The sequence below is a fragment of the Trichechus manatus genome, unplaced genomic scaffold (genome assembly GCF_000243295.1).
Source record: "Trichechus manatus latirostris isolate Lorelei unplaced genomic scaffold, TriManLat1.0 scaffold00204, whole genome shotgun sequence".
Lineage (NCBI taxonomy): Eukaryota > Metazoa > Chordata > Mammalia > Sirenia > Trichechidae > Trichechus > Trichechus manatus.
The window spans coordinates 1,269,939-1,292,289 of record NW_004444140.1 but is presented as its reverse complement, the minus strand read 5'-3'; the positions used below and the strand labels follow the sequence as shown (position 1 = coordinate 1,292,289).

General features: G+C 40.1%; 1 protein-coding gene and 1 pseudogene across 3 annotated transcripts in view; both read right to left on the bottom strand.

Moving 5' to 3' along the window:
• Nucleotides 1–1,218: 1,218 nt before the first annotated feature.
• The window catches only part of HENMT1 (HEN methyltransferase 1), a 71,615-nt gene continuing 50,482 nt past the window's right edge, over nt 1,219–22,351 (bottom strand). For all 3 annotated transcript variants that reach the window (XM_023742201.1, XM_023742202.1, XM_023742203.1), the window contains 3 exons: nt 7,910–8,089; nt 2,867–3,044; nt 1,219–2,134 (listed from right to left, as the gene is read on the bottom strand). In XM_023742201.1, the coding sequence (XP_023597969.1) occupies nt 1,718–2,134; nt 2,867–3,044; nt 7,910–8,089 (775 nt within the window). In that variant the 3' untranslated portion in view covers nt 1,219–1,717. The remainder of the gene's footprint in view (nt 2,135–2,866; nt 3,045–7,909; nt 8,090–22,351) is intronic.
• On the bottom strand, nt 4,394–5,074 carry LOC105756875 (nuclear transcription factor Y subunit beta pseudogene; annotated as a pseudogene).

Genomic DNA, 22,351 nt, shown 5'->3' with positions numbered 1-22,351 from the left:
GACCACAGTCTTGAGGACATATAGGTCAACTGGCATAACACAGTTCATAAAGAAAATGTTTTACGTCCTACTTTGGTGAGTAGCATCTGGGGGTCTTAAAAGCTTGCCAGTAGCCATCTAGGATACATTTATTTGTTCCATCCCATCGAGAGCAAAGGAAAATCAAGAAGACCAAAGACAAGGAAAATATTAGCTCAAAGGGCTAAAGGACCACATGAACCACAACCTCCACCAGCCTGAGTCCAGAAGAACTAGATGGTGCCTAGCTACCACCAACCACCACTCTGACAGGGATCAAAACGGAGAGTCCTGGACAGAGCGAGAGAAAGATGTAGCACAAAATACAAACTCACAAAAAAAGACCAGACTTACTGGTCTGACAGAGACTGAAGGAACCTCCCAAACTATGGCCCCCTGGACACTCTGTTAACTCAGAACTGAAACCACTCCCGAAGCCCAGCTTTCAGACAAAGTTTAAACAGGCCTATAAAACAAACAATAACACATGTGAAGAACATGCTTCTTAGTTCAATCAAATATACGAGACCAAATGGGCAACGCCTGCCCAAAGTAAGACAAGAATGCAGGAAGGGATAGGAAAAATGGACAGACAGACATAGGGAACCTGGGGTAGAACGGCGGAAGAGTACTGTAACATTGTGAGGATTACAACCAATGTCACAAAACAGTATGTGTATAAATTTATGAATGAGGGAAAAAAAAGTAAGCAGTAGTGTTGTGTAACAACTTTCAGGAAACCTTCTTACCAGACAACCAGAAGACACCGTTTGTTTCCACCACCTCCCTCTCTTTTTTTTTTTAAATCTCTGCTGAGTGGACTATGGAATATGCGACAGATAGGTCAAGCTCAAATCCCCATCTCTGTCTCTGAGATGAGAAGCTAAGTATGGTGGAACAGCAAGATGGGTATATGCGTCCCTATGGTTGTGCTTACCTGGTCTGCTTACCTGTAGACTCCTCTGCCTCAAAAAGAACCACTTTTTGTTTTCCCTCCATTGGTTAAAGCTGTATTTCTCTCTCCCCCATTGCTATTACCACCCCTAATCCAATAAGCTCCTGGAGAGCAAGGTGCTCCAAAAAAGAAGACAGTGGTTATATCATGAGGAAACTTCTACACCCTTCATTCAAACACCTGTGCTTCTCTTTCGTATGCAGTTTTAGGCTAAGAAGTACTGAGGTTAGACCTTAACTCCAAGGATGTAGAGTCAGGCTGTAAACACTATACGTGATAATCCGATTTTCTTTTAAATCTTTAATGTCACATTAAGCATATGGTCCTATCACATAAAACTTCAAGTAATGAACACATTATGAACTAACTCCCTATCCCTACCCCCAAAAAAGCACATATAAAAAAAAATTGGGTTAGGTAGATAAGTTCTAAATTAACAGTCTGTAAAATATGACCACACCCACTATTTTTCTTCGTTTTTGAGAAAATATGGAAGAAAAATTTTAATTTCAAAGGAAAGCACACCATTTTTGGTTTAGCCCTAATATCTTTTTCAGGTTTACAGCAGGCAGTCTGGCTGTTAAGTCAAACATATTTGTCCACTGGCCTGGAAGATGGCCTTTTCTATCAAAACTTAGCTCTTTAAAAGAAAGTTGCCTGAATTATGACTACACAAAAAAATAGTATTAATTCTAAATGAGTCCAACTATTGCTAAGATCTTGAATTTCAAGAAACAAGGATGCTCAGTCATCACTACCCTCATCATGTATATCGACCATCACTGCGGAACCATCGCTGTTCAACATCACTGCGTCGGCAATTAGAGTTTTCAGCATCTCTACGTTAATACATAAATGTTGGACTTTGGGCAATGAGAAGAGTCTTTCCAGGGGTACATAAAACACATTTCCAACACAGAAGGGCTTGGGAGTCTTCTCCATGTTAGCATTTAACTGTGTGAGGACTGGCTGGAAGCACTGACAAGGGGCCTCTGAGGTGCCAGTGTCTTCCGGCACACCTGCAAAGTCCTTGTCATCCTGCAGCTTCAGACTTTCCAGAAGATTCCTCCTCATATCATAGACTTGGGAAATCACTTCATTAACCACTGCATATTGGCGGTACTTTTTCTGCTGCAGACTTGGGTATGTGGCAGTAAAAACCTGAAGGGGAAAAACAAAAAAACTTAGAACATAGAAAACTTCAGAATAAACAGTCCATTTTTTTGCCACATGAAGAGCTGTACGTACATATTGAATATACATCAAACCCTACTAATCAAAAGCTTCAACATTAATGGGAGTCAAACTATTGACATAGACACTAACCATCTGATTTGCTTTTAAAATTCTAATGAAACTCTAACATGTAACTCCCAGCAAGACTTCAACCAAATTACACTAACCCAATATTCCCACTTGATGTTAGAGAAAAGATTAAAAAGAAAAAGTTCCTTTCATTAAAAGGAGAAATGTGTTTCTTCTTCACCCCACATCCTCAAACCAAAAGGGTTTGAGAAGCTTGGAGGCTCAGTTCTAAGTCATTTCCTGAACCAAGCTGGGGAGAACTGCTGCTGGCTTTCCTCTTTCCTGCTGATAATCCTAACAGATTGCAAAAAGGGAGGCTGCTGGCACAAACCAGCTTGGAGGTCTTCTAAGAAAACTCGAGCAGATCATTCCCTGCAATATGCTTTGAGATATGGCAAAAGGCCAGGCAGTCTCACAGGCTGCTGTTAAGACCAACTGCAACAGCAGTCATGGAGCTGAAGGATTCTCCTAGGGTCAACCTCAAAAAAAAAAAAGATAATTTACATTTATCTCTATTCTGGCAACTCTGATAAGAAGTACATACTAACAAATGTACTTCTTGCCCCAATAGCTATCACAAACACTCACGACTTTATAAACGTGTTCACCATGCTCCTCGGGGACACACAACTCAGCTGCCTTTGCCATGTTCTTCCTGAAGATTCCTATCTGTGTACAGTACCCAACCTTCTCAGCTCCGGCAGGTGGGTCCCCCACGCCAGTAAACTCCACCGAGTAATCATAGAGGTTTGCCACATCCAAAGCCCTGAAGTCAACACAAGAAGACAAACCATTTGTCTAAACATAGAGCTGATATTAAATAAGAAACAACTGCCAGTCAGTAGAACATCAACAAAAAAATACAATGAACTCCTAGGTTGTAAATTCCCACACCACCCATAGTGCTTCATCACCGAGTTTGCTTTATTTCATTACTTCTGTGAGGAGCACTGAGGTAATGGCATAGTGTCAGTTCTCCAAGTAAATATAAGAATATGGTGGAGAAAAAGGAAAGTTATAGGGCAGGGAGAGGGGATGGATAAGGAGACCACAAAGGCTACGACCTGAACTACCTACTTGGGTTTGGAATTAAGTCAAAAACTCAATCATCTGTCGCACTCCTGTGGAAACCCCCGAACAAAGGATGAAGCTTCCCCTCACAGCCCTGCACCTTCCCTGTTTTGTTTCCTGTCTCCACACCAACACTCCAGATGCTTTCATGTAAAAATTAGCTGGTGCCCACACACCCTTTCCACACTTGCTTGCCTGTGAGACCTGACTAGGGGAACAAATTTCTATTTTACTCAAATATAAAGATTCTTTTGTGATATGAGCAGGAAGCAAATTATAGAAGAAAGAAGAATTACAAGCAAAGTAGTACTTGGGAAATCAATTTTACTGAAATAAATTAAGAAATAAATAATTCAGGTAATAAAATAAACATCAAGATTTACTTCCTAGGATTTTAAACTCTGTTGTTGTTGTTGTTAGGTGCCATCGAGTCGATTCTGTCTCACAGTGACCCTATATGCAACAGAACAAAACACTGCGAGGTCCTGTGCCATCCTCACAATTGTTGTTATGCTCAAGCCCATTGTTGCAGCCACTGTGTCAATCCATCTCATCGAGGGTCTTCCCCTTTTTCGCTGACCCTCTACCAAGCATGATGTCCTTCTCCAGGGACTGGTGTCCAAAGTATGTGACACAAAGTCTCACCATCCTTGCTTCTAATGAGCATTCTGGCTGTACTTCTTCCAAAGGCATCAATTCTTCTTCGGTCTTCCTTATTCACTGTCCAGCTTTCACACACACATGGGGCAATTGAAAACACCATGGCTTGGGTCAGGCTCACCTTAGTCCTTAAAGTGACATCTTTGCTTTTTAACGCTTTAAAGAGTCTTTTGCAGCAGATATGCCCAATGCAATGAATCATTTGATTTCTTTTTTTTACAAAACAAAAATATTTTAATACCTTTAAAATCCAATTTTTTCTTTAAAATCATTCATGAAACAGATTCTCAAGTCAGAATTAACACCTCAATTAGTCAAGTATCAGGAAGCTACATTACAGCTATTTGATATACAAAGAGACATCTCTTCATCAGTCACTTCTTCCTAATGTCTCTCTTTCGGAATCGTACAGCCTGTTCTGTCTCTCAATACTCTCCATTCCATCATTTCTTCAGAGCATGAAAACTGAATTTGTTGAACACCCAAAATCTGTTGATATGATGTTGTGTAAACAATAACATTTTGTTGTTGACCATCTGCAGTTATTAAATCAGCTGGTGACTGGTTAGTAAATGGCTCCTCTGTAAGTTCTTCACTTAGTCTATCTGTAGCTGTGGCCGCTCCACAGATTCCTTTCTCTCCTTTCATAGCCTCTCTGAATTTCTGAAGATATAATTTCAGAGGTTCTACCCGTCAAAGCCCAATGTAGAGACAGCAAAAAGATCTCCATTGATTGTCTTCAGTTTCTCTTCATGGCATCTTTCACTTGCTTCAGATGTTATAAAGCTGATGAACTCACACATCCTTGAACACATTCTTTGGTCTCTTTTGCAATCTTTCCTGTTTGAGGTACAGCATTTTTCATTATCCTTGCCACATTTGTAATTGGAAGATACATATCTTCTTCTCTGCAACTTTCCTTTGAACCATTTGTGTCTTCATGATCATTCATGCTGTCCTTAGCCTCATCATAAGGCTGTATAACATAATGACTTCCTCCAATACAGTCTGCAGAAATTCCTAGTCAAGAAGCATCTGCTGTAAACTGTCACCATCCATTGTCATGAAATACTGTCAGAACCGTGTTGTCAGTGGTGCTTAAGAACACCTCTACAAAGATGGCTTTGCCAATTTTGACCTTAGTCCAATCTGAAAGGCTTCCTCCCCACCTTCGGGGCAAGTGCAGGAACCGCAAGCTGCCAGGTGGCTGCATTCTCTACGTGTAAACCAAATCCATTCCTCCCGGGGACCTCGGGTCCTCCCCACGAAGGTGGAAGGGGCGGGCCCGGCCCCACAACCCAGTCCGGCCACGCGGTTAGTACCGGTTAGTACCGCGTGGACAGGGCAGACAACCCCTCTCGCATCCCCCGACTCGCCCGGCCGCGGACCGGCCAGGCCCCGGACCCCGCCCTAAGCCTCCGCCTGCCGCACAGCGCCCGGGATGCCGCGGGCAGACGAAGCGGGGGGGAGAGCACGAAGGGGGTGCCCCACGGGAGCCTCCGCGCAGCTGCCGGTACCAAAGAGGTTCCTTCGGCTGGGCCTCGGCGGGGTCCGAGTCGAGGTTCCGGGCCAGCCCCATCCCCTCCCCCAAGCTAGTTCCTGCACAAAATAGAGCCAGCCTGGGAAGCCGCTTAGAAGGGCCCAACCACACCTCAGAGCCCAACAGGGGTGAGCGGGAGGCATCCTGGCCCGTGTCCCGCCGCTTCTTGGCCCTGCGCACAGACCCCGCCGCTCCCCGGCCTGGCCCCCAGCGGGAGGGAGGCGAGTGTCCCTGGCAGCAGCGTTGGCGGCGGGGGCTCATTTGATTTCTTGACTGCTGCTTCCATAGGTGCTCGTTGATTGTGGATCCAAGTAAAATGAAATCCTTGACAACTTCAATCTTTTCTCTGTTTATCATCATACTGCTTATTGGTCCAGTTGTAAGGATTTCTGTTTTAAGTGGAAGTGTAATATGTACTGAAGGCTGTGGTCTTTGATCTTCATCAATAAGTCCTCTTCACTTTCAGCAAGCAAGGTTTTGTCATTTGCATATCAAAGATTGTTTATGAGTCCTCCTTCAGTCCTGATGCCGGTTCTTCATATAGTCCAGCTTCTCAGATTATTTGCTCAGCATACAGACTGAAGAAGTATGGTGAAAGTATACAACCCTGATGCGCACCTTTCCTGACTTTAAACCTCACAGTATCCCCTTGTTCTGTTCAAACGACTGCCTTTTGGTCTAAGTACAGGTTCCTCATGAGCACAATTAAGTGTTCTGGAATTCTCATTCTGTGCAACGTTATTCATAATTTGTTATAATCCACACAATTGAATGCCTTTGCACGTAGCGAATAAAACACAAGTAAAGATCTTTCTGGTATTCTCAGCTTTCAGCCAAGATCATCCGACATCAGCAATGATATCCCTTGTTCCACATCCTCTTCTGAATCCAGTTTGAATTTCTGGCAGTTCCCTGTGGATGTACTGCTGCAGCCACTTTTGAATTATCTTCAGCAAAATTTTACTTGTATGTGATATTAATGATATTGTTCAATAATCTCCACATTCTGTTGGATCACCTTCTTTGGAAAGGGTACAAATATGAATCTCTTCCAGTCAGCTGCCCAGGTAGCTGTCTTCCAAATTTCTTGACACAGACGATGGAGCACTTCCAGCACTGCAACTGTTTGTTGAAACATCTCAGTTGGTATTCATTAATTCCTGGAGCCTTGTTTTTCACCAGTGCCTTCAGTGCAGCTTGGACCTCTTCCTTCGGTACCATCAGTTCTTGATCATATGCTATCTCCTGAAATGGTTGAAATGTTGACCAATTCTTTTTGGTATAATGACTCTGTGTTCCTTCCATCTTCTTTTGATGCTTCCTGCATCATTTAATATTTTCCCCCACAGAATCCTTCAATATTGCAACATGAGGCTTGAATTTTTTCTTCAGTTCTTTCAGCTTGAAAAATGCCAAGCATGTTCTTCCTTTTTGGTTCTCTGTCTCCAGGTCTTTGCACATTTCATTATAGTACTTTGTCTTCTTAAGCCACCCTTTGAAATCTTCTATTCAGCTCTCTTACTTCATCATTTCTCCCTTTCGCTTTAGCTACTCTATGTTCAAGAGTAACTTTCAGAGTCTTTTCTGACATCCATTTTGGTCTTTTTCTTTTCTTTCCTGTCTTTTTAATGACATCTTGCTTTCTTCATGTATGATGTCCTCGATGTCATTCCACAACTCGTCTGGTCTTCGGTCATTAGTGTTCAATGCGTTAAATCTATTCTTGAGATAGTTTCTAAATTCAGGTGGGATATACTCAAAGTCATAAGAAGGACCTGACAGTCTACTTCTAAAAAAATTGGCCAGTGAAAACCTTATGAATACCAGCGGAACACTATCTGATAATAGTGCTGGAAGATGAACCCCTCAGGTTGAAAGGCACTCAAAAGACGACTGGGGAAGGGCTGCCTCCTCAAAGTTGAGTTGGCTTTAATGACGTGGATGGAGTCAAGCTTTTGGGACCTTCATCTGCTGATGTGGCATGACTCAAAATGAGAAGAAACAACTGCAAACATCCATTAATAATCAGAACATGGGATGTACGAAGTATGAATCTAGGAAAATTGGAAATCATCAAAAATGAAATGGAATACATAAACATCGATATCCTAGGCATTAGTGAGCTGAAATGGACTGGTATTTGCTATTTTGAATCAGACAATCATACGGTCTACTATGCCAGGAATGACGAAGAGGAATGGTGTCATGTTCATCGTCAAAAAGAACATTTCAAGATCTATCCTGAAGTACAATGCTGTCAGCGATAGGATAATATCCATACACCTACAAAGAAGACCAGTTAATATGACTATTATTCAATTAAACTCTATTAGGATCCACAAACAAACAAACAAGCTCACCAGGTCTGAAACTGCATTCTGTTCCACTCAAATTTGTGATCGGAATCTCTTAAAGTCACTGCTGGAAACAGGGGATTGAATTCAGAATTTGGCGTGGTGATGACGATCATGGCTGGAGACAAGAACCCAAACACCACTTCGGGAAATGTGGCCAGGTCTTCTGAATCCAAATGTTCTATTCTAAAATGGTTAATGGGAAAGATACAGTAAAATCTAGCTTCTCTTTCAAGTATTTTCCTCATTGATTTAGCAAAACAATTTCTCTCTCTACACTGATTTCTCCCTTCTTTGAATTCTTAATAGTGTTTAAATGACCTAAAAACTATCATTCAATATATTCCCATCCTCTCTCCCACCCCTACTCTTGGTGCTCTCTTATCCAACTAAGGTCCTTTGCTGTGCTCTTTGGGCCTCATTATCAACACCTCTAAAAAAACATATCTGAGCGTGTACCTCCCTGATATGATGCACTGAAAGGGACACAAAATCACTGCTATGGTATTCTTTTTAAAAACGCATACCCTGAATCTCATAAGGAGAAAACAGACAAACTCAGATTGAGGGACACTCTACAAAATAATTCATAAGTATTCTTCAAAAACGTCAAGAGCAAACTAAGGCAATGAAAGACTGAGCAGACCTGTTCCAGAATGAAGAACAAAGAGACATGACAACTAAATGCAATGTGTGATCCTGGATTGACTCCTGGGCAAAGAATTTTAAAACAGCTATAAAAGGGTATTACTAAAACAACTGGTAAAGTCTGAATATGGACTGAGGATTAATTAATAGTATTATATCAATGTTAACTTTCCTGATATAATTATACTGTGGCTATGTTTAAGAAAAGGTCTTTGCTCTTAGAAAGTATATACTGAAATATTTAAGGGTTAAGAGACATAATGTCTCCAACTTACACACAAAAATTACATGTATAGAGTTGCAGGACTGACACTACTCAACTGCCAGACCTACTATAAAGCTACAGTGATCTTGCCACTATGGTATTGTCAAAGGAACAAACAGATCAGTGAGACAGAATAGAGTCCAGAAATACACAAACACAGCCAAACTAGTCTCTGACAAAGGAACAAGCAAATGGATGGAATGGAGAACGGATAGTCTTTTCAGCAAATGGTGCTGGAACAACTGAACATCCACATGCAAAAAAATGAATCAAGACACAGAACTTAACATGTTTCACAAAAAAATTAACTCAAAATGGATCACAAAACTAAGTGTAAGGCACAAAACTATATAACTTCTAAAAGATAACAGAAGACAATCTAGCTGACCTTGCGCTTGGGGATGACTTAAGATACGTCCAAAACACAATCTATAAGAAAATAATGGTAAGTTGGACTTCATTAAAATTACAAACTTCTGCTCTTCACAAGACACTGCTTAGAGAAAGGAAAGACAAGTCACAGACTGGGAGAAAATATTTGCAAAACACGTATCTGATAAAGGACTTGGAATCCAAGATACACAAAGAACTCTGAAAACTCAACAACAAGAAAACTAACAACCCAATCATGAAATAGTTAAAAGATATGAACAGTCACCTCACCAAAGAAGATATAAAGATGGCAAATAAGCATATGAAAAATGCTGAAGATCATGTCATTAGAGAATTGCACATCAAAACAATGAGATGCCACTACACACCTGTTTAAAAAAAAAAAAAAAACCATTGCCACTGAGTCGATTCTGACTCATAGCGACCCTATGGGACAGAGTAGAACTACCCCATAGGGTTTCCAAGGAGAGGCTGGTGGATTCAAACTGCTGACCTTTTAGTTAGCAGCCAAATACTTAACCACTGCGCCACCTGTTAGAATGGCTATAATCCAAAAACACTGACAACGCCAAATGCTGACGAGGATGTGGAGCAGCAGGAACCCTCACTCAATGCTGGTGAGAATGCAAAATGGAACAATCGCTTTAGAAGACAGTTTGGTAGGGTGGAGCAAGATGATGAAGCGAGTGGACACTCCTATTTATTCCCCCAGCAACTAACCCACTGAACAATGAATAAAACAAGCACAGACTGAGATCTCAGAAATCCTGACAGCAGCTGAGGTGTTGAAGAGTCAGGGTGAATCCAGAAGCGGGGGAGAGGAGCAAGGATGTCACAGAAGCTGGGTGTCTTAGTTATCTAGTGCTGCTATAACAGAAATATCACAAGTGGATGGCTTCAACATACAGAAGTTTATTCTCTCACAGTCTCATAGGGTAGAAGTCCAAATTCAGAGCGTCAGCTCCAGGGGAAGGTTTTCTCTCTCTGTTGGCTCTGGAGGAAGGTCCTTCTTATCCATCTTCCTCTGGACTAGGAGCTTCTCAGCACAGGGACCCCGGGTCCAAAGGATGAGTTATTCTCCTAGCACTACTTTCTTGGTGGTATGAGGTTCCCATGTCTCTCTGCTCACTTCTCTCTTATATCTCAAAAAAGATTGGCTTAAAACAACCTAACCTTGTAGATTTAGTCCTGCCTCATCAACAAAACTGCCACTAATCCTACCTTACCAACATCATAGAGGTAGAATTTACAACACATAGGAAAACCATATTAGATGACAAAATGGTAGTCAATCACACAATACTGGGCATCATGGCCTAGCTAAGCTGACACACATTTTGGGGGACACAATTCAATCCATAACACTGGGAGAACCTACCCACTAACTTCTGGAGTACTCGCTCATCACAGCCATTTTGGGACAGGGCTGGGCAACACTACAAACAGGGAACACAGAAAGCTAATCAGAGGAAGCTGTAGCCCGATTTTTAAGAAGGCATAGACTGGCCATGGGAGTTGATGGGCCACACAGTTGGGTAGGGGGTGAAGGGAGACTGGCACTGCGAGAGACTGCTGTTGAATCTCACTCAGGCCCAAGACAGACAAGCACTAGGACAAGAAAAACTGCAAGGGCATCAGGGCAAGGGGAATACTTAGGACGAATGGGCAACACAGACGGCAACAGCTACTTCCCTGTCCACTGCGGAACACTGTGGGAGAGCCTGTGCAGGGATGCCCACGAGGTAAAAACATAAAGAGCTCCCCACCTTCACCACAGCAAAGTTGAGCCCCACCACTTACAACAGCGTCTGAGACCAGCTAAACCAACCCCTTCCTGCGCATGTGTATTGAATTCTAGAGATCAAGCATCCAAAACTCCTGAATCAGCACTGGGAGGAAAAAAAAAAAACCTAAGGATAAGAGTGCCCTCTAGTGGTTCTCCAGAGAAGTTATCAGGCCCACTGACGCTGGGTCGATTCCGACTCATAGAGACCCTGTGGGGTGGAGTAGAGGTGCCATTTCTATTTCCTGTGGAGCAGCTGGTGGGTGTGGGCCCCAGTCTTTTGGCTGGCGGCCAGGCACTTGGCCACTGTGCCACCAGGGAGCTCAATCAGAAAATTTTCTCACAAAAACCAGAATACAAAATTTAAAGAAAAAAATGGTCCAAAAATAGTAACACACACAAAATCACAAAAGAAGAAAGACCAACCAAAAACAAAACATGAAGAAGAGGAAATTTCTCCTATGGAGGTCAGACTAATGAAACCAACTGAAAATTTTCAGACTATGGTACTACGTATGTTTTACTGTTGTTGTCAGGTGCTGTCAAATGGGTTCCAACTCATAGCAACCCTATGTACAACAAAAAGAAACACTGCCCGGTCCTATGCCACCCTCACAGTCATTATGCTTGAGCCCATTGTTGCAGCCACTGTGTCAATCCATCTCATCCAGGGTCTTCTTTTTCACTGACCCTCTACTTTACCAAGCATGATGCCCTTCTCCAGGGACGGATCCCTCCTGTTAACATTCCCAAAGTATATAAGACGTAGTCCTTCTAAGGAACGTTCTGGCTGTACTTTTTACAAGACAGATTTGTTCATTCTTCTGGCAGTCCATCGTATATTCAATATTCTTCGCCAACACCACAATTCAAAGGCATCAATTCTTCTTTGGTCTTCCTTATTCACTGTCCAGCTTTCACATGCATATGAGGCAACTGAAAACACTATGGCTTAGGTCAGGCACACTTTACTCTTCAAGGTGACACCTTTGCTTTTTAACACTTTAAAGAGGTCTTTTGCAGTAGATTTGCCCAATGCAATGTGCCTTTTGATTTCTTGACTGCTGCTTCTATGGGGGTGATTGTGGATCCAAGTAAAATGAAATCTTTGACAACTTCAATCTTTTCTCCATTTATAACATGTTGATTATTGGTCCAGTTGTGAGGATTTCTGTTTTCTTTATGTGGAGGTGTAATCCATACTGAAGGTTGTGGCCTTTGATCTTCATCAGTAAGTGCTTCAAGTCCTCTACATTTTCAGCAAGCAAGGTTGTGTCATCTGCATAATGCAGGTTGTTAATGAGTCTTCCTCCAATCCCAATGCCTCATTCTTCTTCATATAGTCCAGCTTCTTGGATTATTTGCTCAGCATACAACCTGAGTAAGTTTGGTGAAAGGATACAACCCTGATGCATACCTTTCCTGATTTTAAACCACACGGTATCCCCTTGTTCTGTTCGAACAATTGCCTTTTGGTCTAAGTACAGGTTCCTCATGAGCACAATTAAGTGTTCTGGAATTCCCATTCTTCGCAATGTTATCCATAATTTGTTATGATCCACACAGTTGAATGCCTGTGCATAGTCAATAAAACACAGGTAAACGTCTTTCTGGTATTCTCTGCTTTTAGCCAGGAACCATCTGACATCAGCAATGATATCCCTTGTTCCACATCCTCTTCTGAATCCAGCTTCGATTTCTGGCAGTTTCCTGTCGATGTACTGCTACAGCCGCTTTTGAATAATCTTCAGCAAAATTTTACTTGCATGTGATTGATTTTAATGATATTGTTTGACAATTTCTGCATTCGGTTGGATCACTTTTCCTTGGGATAGGCATGAATATGAATCTCTTCCAGTCAGGTGGCCAAGTAGCTGTCTTTCTAATTTCTTGGCATAGACAAGTAAGCACTTCCAGCACTGCAACCATTTGTTAAAACATCTTAATCGGTATTCCATCAATTCCTAGTGCCTTGTTTTTCACCAATGCTTTCAGCGCAGGTTGGACTTCTTTCAATACCATCGGTTTCTGATCATATGCTACCTTCTGAAATGGTTAAACATCAACCAATTCTTTTTGGTATTATGACTCTGTATTCCTTCCATATGTTTAAAGAAAGCAAAAACACACAGAAAACAAACTAGCAGAGATCAGGAAACAAACGGAAGAACAAAATGAGAGACTCAACAAGGAAACTGAAAACCAAAAAATAAATAAATATAAAAACACCAAAGAGAACTACTAGAACTGAAGAATAAATCAACTTAAATAGAAAAAGCAAGGGAAACACTCAACAATAGTCGAACACACAGAAGACAGAATAAATGAACTAGAACACAAAATAACTGAACTTATCAAGTCTCAAAAGAAACAAGAGAAAAGAACAAAGAGAAGCAAACAAACTCAAATGGAAATATGGGAATCAATTAAGAAATCTAACATTAGAATTATTGGAATCCCGGAGCACCATGACAACAATAAACCCACAGAAACAATTTTCCAAAAGAGAATTTCCCAGACCTGAATAAAGAACCAAGCCTGCAAGTATAGGAAGCTACACGAACCCCAATTAGAAGAAACACAAAAAGATTAACTCAATGCCATATCCTAATAAAATTCTTGAAAACCAAAGACAAGGAGAGAATTCTGAAAGCAGCAAAAAAATGCGATATAACATACCAAGGGTCCTTCATTAGAAACAGTGTGGATTTCTCCCCAGAAACCCTAGAGACCAGAAAACAACATAGTGACATATATAAAATACTAAATGAAAACCATTGCCAACCAAGAATACTTTACCCAGCAACACTGTCATTCAAAAATGAGGGAGAAACCAAGACATTCCCAAACAGAAGCTCTGGGAATTTGCCACAACTAGACTAGCTTTGCAAATATTGCTTAAGGTAGTACTCCAAATGGAAAGGCAAGACTATTAAATAAATACTCGTATCTATATACTGGAAAAATAAAACGAGAGAGAGAAAGATCTCCAAAAAAACATAACAATGCGGGCAATAATTAAGGACCAAATATGTGATATTTTTAGGGAATAAACTCAGTAATTAAATTCACAAACAATATAATATCAAGTTTGTAAGAAATAAGCACAAAGTAAACTTATCAAATATAGGTTGTATATTAATGTTAATGGAGACACACCAACAGAAATGCGGGATGGAGAAGCATATCAGGCATAGATTTATCATTATTCAGGTTGTATGTTAACTGTTGTTCATATGTTAAACATTGTTGCAATTATAAGTTGTGTAATATATGTGGTAACCACTAAGAAATCACCAAGAAAAAATATTCAGAAAAAAAGTGGGATGAAAGCAAAAAGGCTCATCACAAGAAAACAGCCAAACACAAACAGAAAAATCAAAATTAAAAAAAAAACAAAGATACAAAACACTCAAAAAACAAATAGCAAAATGAGTGAGGTAGACACTTCATTTTCAGTAATAACTTTATATGTAAATGATCTGAATGCTCCATGCAAAAGGCAGGGAGCGCAAGAATGGATTAAAATAATGATCTATCCTTTTGCTGTCTATAAGAAACACACCTTAGACATAAGGACACAAACAGATTGAAAATAAAAGGATGGAGAAAAATATGCCATGCAACCAGTAAACAAAAACGAGCAGGGTGGCCATACTGATACCAGATAAGATAGACTTTAAATCAAAATCTATTACAAGAGATAAAGAAGGACCACTACATAATAATAAACTGGTCAATTCAACAAGAAGACATAACAATTTAATATATATATGCACCTAACAGCAATGCCCCAAATTTATAAAACAAATACTGACTAATATGAAAACAAGAAATAGACAACTTCACATTAACAGTAGTGGACTTCAACATACCACTTTCAGTTATAGACAGAACATCTGAAAAAGAAGATCACTAAGGACACTGAGAACTTAATAAAACCATAAGCCAACTGGACCTAATGGACATATACATAACACCCAGCATCAGAACAATACACATTCTTCTCCAGCGTACATAGATCATTTTCTAGAATAGACCATATGCTAGGACACAAAATAAATCTCAACAAATTTAAAAAGATTGAAATCATACAAAGCATCTTCCCTGACCCTAATGGTATGAAGCTAGAAATCAACAGGAAAAATGAATAAATAAATAAATGGAAGCTAAAAATACACTACTAAAAAACTACTGGAGCCCTGGCAGAGCAATGGTTAAGAGCTGGGCTGCTAACCAAGAGGTCAGCAGTTTGAATCTACCAGCCACTCCTTGGAAACCCAATGGGGCAGTTCTACTCTCATAGTGTCCCTATAGGGTCACTATGAGTTGGAACTGACTCAACGGCATATGACAACAACAACAAAAAACCATTGGGTCATAGAATAAATCAAAAGGGAAATTAAAAAATTACTAGAATAAAAAAAAAAAATGAAAACACAACAAATCAAAACCTTTCGGACACAGCAAAAGCAGTACACAGAGGGAAGTCCATAGCAATAAATGATGTCTACATTAAAAAAGAAAATCCAAAATCATTAACTTAAACTGACAACTTGAATCTGACAACTTGAATAGAAAAGGAAAAGCAAAAGAAGCCAAAAGCTACCAGAAAAGAGGAAATAATAAAGATCTAGAGGGCAGAAATAAAATAGAAAAACAATACAATCAACAAAACCAGAAGCAGGTTCTTTGAAAGGATCAATAAAATAGACAAAAGAAAAAAAACAGAAGAGGCAAATATCTAACAGAGATAAAGAAGATCATAACAGATTACTACGAAAAATTGTACTCCACCAAATTCAAAAACCTAGATGAAATGGACAAATTTCTAGAAACACACTACCTGCCCAAACTAACACAAACAGAGGTAGAAAATTTAAACAGATCCATTACAAAAGAAGAGATTGAAGATGTCATCAAAAAAACTCCCAACAGAAAAAAGGCCCAGGACCAGATGGCTACACTGTAGAATTCTACCAAACATTCAGAGAAGAGTTGACACTGATCCTATTCAATCACCTCAAAAACATAGAATAAAGGTGGAACTCCCAAGACTAAGACCCTTAGACACCTTTCAAACCTGGAATCAAAGCCATTCCTGGAGATCACCTTTCAGCCAAACAACAGACAGGCCTATAAAGTGAACAATAACACCAATGAAGAACATGCTCCTCAGAACAATCAGCCACACAAGACCAAAAGGGCAGCATCTGCCCAAAAATAAAGTTTAGAAGGCAGGAACGGGCAGGAAAGATGGGAGAATGGAAACAGGGAACTCAGGGAGGAAATGGGTAGAGTGCTGTCACACTGAGGGGATTACAATTAATGTTATGAAACAAAATGTGTATAAATTGTTGAACGGGAAAATAATTTGCTCTGTAAACATTCACCCAAACCACAATAAAGTGTTCCAAGAAAAAAAAAAAAAATAGAAGGGACAGTACTGAACTCTTTCTATGAAACCAGCATAACCTTGATACCTAAATGAGGCAAAGACACCACAAAAAAAGAAAACTACAGACCAATATCCCTTATGAACACAGATGCAAAAATTGTCAACAAAATTCTAGCCAACAGACTTTAGCAACATATCAAAAAAATCATACACCATGATCAAGTGGGATCCATACCAGGAGTACAAGCATGCTTTAACATCAGAAAATCAATCAGTGTAATCCACCACATAAATACAACAAAGAAACCATATGATCGTATCGATTGATGCAGAAAAGGCATTTGATAAAATTCAATACCCTTTCCTGATAAAAACTCTCAGCAAAATAGGAATAGAAGGGAAATTTCTCAACATAATTAGGGGCATATATGCAAAACCAACAGCCAACATTATACTCAACGGATCCCTTTGAGAACGGGAACAAGACAAGGATGCTCGTTATCACCACTCTCATTCAATGTTGTACTGAAGTCCTAGCCAGAGAATTCAGACAAGAAAGAGAAATAAAAGGTATCCAAACCAGGACATTATGCTTGGTAAAAGTAGAGAGTCTGTGAAAAAGAGGAAGACCTTCAACGAAATGGACTGACACGGTGGTCGCAACAATAAGCTCAAGCACAACGATTCTGAGAATGGCGCAGCACCGAAGAGTGTTGTGTTCTATTGTACACAGGGTGGCTATGAGTCAGAAACAACTCAACGTCACCTAACAACGACAACAAAATCAGAAAAGAAGTAGTAAAACTATACCTGCAGATGACATGATCCTATACATAAAAGACCCTAAAGATTCCACAAGAAAACTGCTGAACTAAGAGAAGAATTTAGCCACACTGCAGGGTACAAGATCAACACAAAAATCAGTTGAGTTCCTCCATACTAACAAAGAATACTCCGACAAAGACATCAAGAAAACAATACCATTTACAGTAGACCCCAAATCGATAAAATACCTAGGAATTAACCTAACCAGGGACATAAAAGACTTATACAATGAAAATTATAAAACAAGAGACTAGAGGATCCCTGGTGGTGCAGGGTTTAAAGCGCTCATCTGCTAACTGAAAGGTTGGTGGTTCGAACCCACTAGCTGCTCTGTGAGAGAAACACATGGCAGTCTGCTTCCGTAAAGATTTACAGCCTTGGAAATCCTATGGGGCAATTCTACTCTATCCTACAGGGTCACTATGAGTCGGAATCGACTCAACGGCAATTTTTTTTTTTTTTTTTAACAAGAGACTAAAGGAGACCTACAAAAATGGAAAGACATCCTGTGCTCATGGATTGGAAGACTTAGTATAGTGAAAATGTCAATTCTACCTAAAGCGATCTACAGATACAATGCAATCCTGCTACAAATCCCAACAACATTCTTTACTGAAATGGAAGAGCTAATAACCAACTTTATATGGAAAGGAAAAAAAAACCCAAATAGCCAAAGCAATACTGAAGACAAAGAACATAGAAGGAGGCCTTACACTCCCCAATATCAAACAAAACATACTACACAGCCACTGTAATCAAAACAGCCTGGTATTTGGTTCAATGACAGACACATACACCACTGCAATAAAATTAAGAACTCAGAATTAAACCCAGCCATCTATGGACAATTGATTTTTGACAAGGAGTCAAAGTCCATTCAGTGGGTCAGAAAACAGTCTCTTTAATAAATGGTGCTGGTGCAAGGTCATGGACACTCCAAAGACACATCCAAAATACCTGAGGGACCAAATTACTGGTCTGAAGGCTGTGGGGACCATGGTCTCGGGGAACATCTGGCTCAACTGGCATAACATAGATTATAAAGAAAACATTCTACATTCTCCTTTGGTGAGTAGTGTCTGAGGTCTTAAAAGCCTGTGAGCAGCCATCTAAGATACTCCACTGGTCTCACCCCTTCCGGAACAAGGGAGAATGAAAAAAACTAAAGACACAAGGGAAAGATTAGTCCAAGTGACTAACGGACCACAACTACCAAAGCCTCCACCAGACTGAGTCCAGTACAACTAGATGGTGCCCGGCTACCACCACTGACTGCTCTGACAGGGATCACAATACGGGGTCCCTGACAGAGGCAGAGAAAAATGTAGAACAAAATTCTAACTCACAAAAAAAGACCAGACTTACTGGCCTGACAGAGACTGAAGAAACCCCAAGAGTATGGCCCCCAGCCACACTTTTAGCTCAGTAATGAGGTCACTCCTAAGGTTCACCCTTCAGCCAAAGATTAGACAGGCGCATAAAACAAAATGAGACTAAAGGGGCACACCAGCCCAGGGGTAAGGACTAGAAGGCAGGAGGGGACAAGAAAGGCGGTAATAGGGAACCCAAGGTCGAGAAGAGAGAGTGCTGACATGTTGTGGGGTTGTTAAACAATGTCATAAAGCAATATGTGTACTAGCTGTCTAATGTGAAGCTAGTTTGTTCTGTAAACCTTCATCTAAAGTACAATTAAAAAAAAAATGGTGCTGGCAAAACTGGATATCCACCTGCAGAAAAATGAAACAGGACCCATACCTCGCCCCATACACAAAAACTAACTCAAAATGGATCAAAGACTTAAATGTTAAACCTAAAACTATAAAATTCCTGGGCAAAAACTACGAGACCTAATCTTTTGTAAAAACGGATAACAAACATAACAATTAATGCACGAATAGACGAAAATAAAATAAATAAATGGGTCCTCATAAAAATTAAAAACTTATGCTCATCAAAAGACTTTATTAAAAGAGTAAATAGACAACCTACAGATCAGGAAAAAATCTTCAGAATCGACTTATCCTATAAAGGTCTAATCTCTAAAATCTATAGAAAATTGTAACAACTCAGCAACAAAAAGACAAACAACCGGATCACGAAATGGGCAAAGGACGTAAACAGACCCTTCACCAAAGAGGACATCCAAGCAGCCAATAAGCATATGAAAAGATGTTCACGATCATTAGCCATTAAAAAAAAAAAAAAAAACACCCATCTCCCTGGCATCGATTCCAACTCATAGCGACCCTATAGGGCAGAGTAGAACTGCCCCATATGGTTTCCAAGGAGCGCCTGGTGGATTCGAACTGCTGACCTTCTGGTTAGCAGCCGTAGCTCCTAACCATGATGCCACCAGGGTTTCCATTAGGCATTAGAGAGATGCAAATCAAAACTACAATGAGATACCATCTTACCCCAGATAAAATGCACTGATTTAAAAAAAAAAAAAAAGATAACAAATGTTGGGGAGGATATGGGGAGACTAGAACCCTTATTGCTGGTGGGACTGTAAAATGGTATAACCACTATGGAAAACAGCATGGCACTTTCTCAAAAAACAAGAAATAGAACTACCCTATGAGTCAGCGATCCCACTCCTAGGCATATACCCTAGAAACCGAAACTAATAAACACAAATAGACACATGCACACCTATGTTCACTGCTGCTTTATTCACAATAGGAAATAAATGGAAACAACTGAAGTGCCCATCAACGGCTAAATGGATAAGCAAACTGTAGTACATACATACAATGGAATACCACGCCAACTGTAAAGAACAATGATGAGTCCCTGAAACATATTATAACATGGATGGACCTGGAGGGCATAATGCTAAGTGAAATAAGTCAAGCATAGAAAGATAAATATTGTTATGATCCCTCTTTTATAAGAAGACAAGAATAGATACACAGAGACAGACCAATGTTCATTGGTGGTTACCAGGGAGAGGAGGGGGGAAGGGAAAGTACGCTTAGATCGTAGAGACTTCTTATTTTTGGTGATGGGAAAAGTGACATCTAATGTGGATGTAGTGAGCACAGCACAACCAAAGTAAAAACAAGTGTTTGTGCACATATGGATGGGTATAGGCACATTGATATACAGGTAGGTACAGGTGTATACCCAGGTAAGAACAGACAGAAGTCTCTATAGGTTCGTGTAAATATAGATATGTGGGTGCAGGCACATATATTCATTGAAGACACAAATACTGATACTCCTGAAATATAACCAAACACCTTCCAAGATTGGTTTTCCGGGTTTGAAAGCTTAGCACCATGGTCTTATGGGATAACTCAGTCAATCAGCATAACATAGTTCATGAAAATTGTGATCTGCATCCTACTGAAGCGAGTAGCATCTAGGGTCTTAAAAGCTTGCAAGCAGCCATCTAAGATACAACTACCAGTCTCTACTCATCAGGAGCAAGACAGTAAGAAGGTAAACGAAGCACAGGAAAGAAACAAGTCTACACAAGCCATGACCTCATCTATCCCTGAGATCAGAAGAACTAGACCACTGACCATTCTGACTGGAGGCACAATAGGTGGTCCCAGACAGAATGGGAGAAAATGTGGACCAGAACTCAAATTCTTAAAAAAAAAAAGCCAGACAAACTAGAACAGAAAAGAACAGAGGACTCCCTGAGACTGGTGCCCTGAGACACTCCTTAAACCTAGAACTGAACCTATCCTGAGACCACCTTTTAGCGAAATAGCAGAGTGGCACACAAAATAAAGGATATTACCTGTAAGATCAGTGCTCTACTTAAAAACCATCTGTATGAGACCAAAAGGTCAATAATTACTCAAAGCAAAAATGAGAACATAAGAGGGCAGGGAAACTGGAGTACTGGAAATGGAACAAACAAAACGCAAAGAGAATGTTGACACATCGTGATAAATGTAACTAATGTCACTGAACAATCTGTCCAGAAAGTGTCAAATGGGACTCTAACCGCTGTGTAAACTTTAACCAAAAACTCATCATTTTTAAAAAAGAAAGAGTCTGGTAGTTTCTTATGAAGCTAAATATAGGCTTACCATTCCATCCAGCAACTGTGCTCCTAGGTATTTGCCCAAGTGAGATGAAAACATAGGTCCACATATAAGTCTGTACACAAATATTTATATCAGCTTTATTCATGATTGTCAAAAACTGGAAGCAACCAAGATGTCCTTCAATAGGTGGATTGATAAACTGTGGTACATCCATACAATGGAGTATTACTTGAGAGATTAAAAATGAGCTATCAACCCACAAAAAGACATGGAGGAAACTTAAACGCAAACTGCGAAGGTGAAAGAAGCCAGTCCAAAAAAATATTTTATGGTCCCAACTATATAATATTCTGGAAAAGGCACAACTATGGAGACAACGAAAGATCAGTGGTTCCCAGGAGTTCAGAGGGTTGGGGGGAGGGTGAATAGGTAGACCACAGGGCATTTTTAGGGCAGTGAAACGACTCTGTATAATACTGTGATGGTGGACACGTGACATTAACCATTTGTCAAAACCAATAGGACTGCACAGCACAGAAAGTAACCCTAACGTGAACTACAGACTTTAGTTAATAATAGTACATCAATATTGGTTCATTAATTGTAACAAATATCCCACAGGAATGCAAGATGTTAATAGAAAAACAACGTATGGGGGGAGGGGATAAATGCAAACTCTACTTTCTGCACAATTTTTCTGTATACCTACAGTTGCTCTAAAAACAATAAAGTATGGTTGAATGGACATGGGAAATCCAGGGTGGAAAGGAAGAGTGTGCTGTCACAGTATACAGAGAGCAAGTAGGGTCACAAAACAATGTATGTATAAATTTTTGCACGAAAGACTAACTTGAATTGTAAACTTTCACTTAAAGCACAACAAAAAAAAAATTATAAAGCCCTAAAAAAAAAAGGATTAATAAAAAATTAATCGATTTTTTAAAAATGCATGTCTATACAGTACACAATACAGGGGAAACTAGCACAACTTTTACAAGGAAAGGTCATGGAAGCCCCATAGACACATCCAAACTCCCTGAGGGACTGAACTGCTGGGTGGAGGGCTGTGGGGACCATGGTCTCGGGGAACATCTAGATCAATTGGCATAACACAATTTACAAAGACAATGTT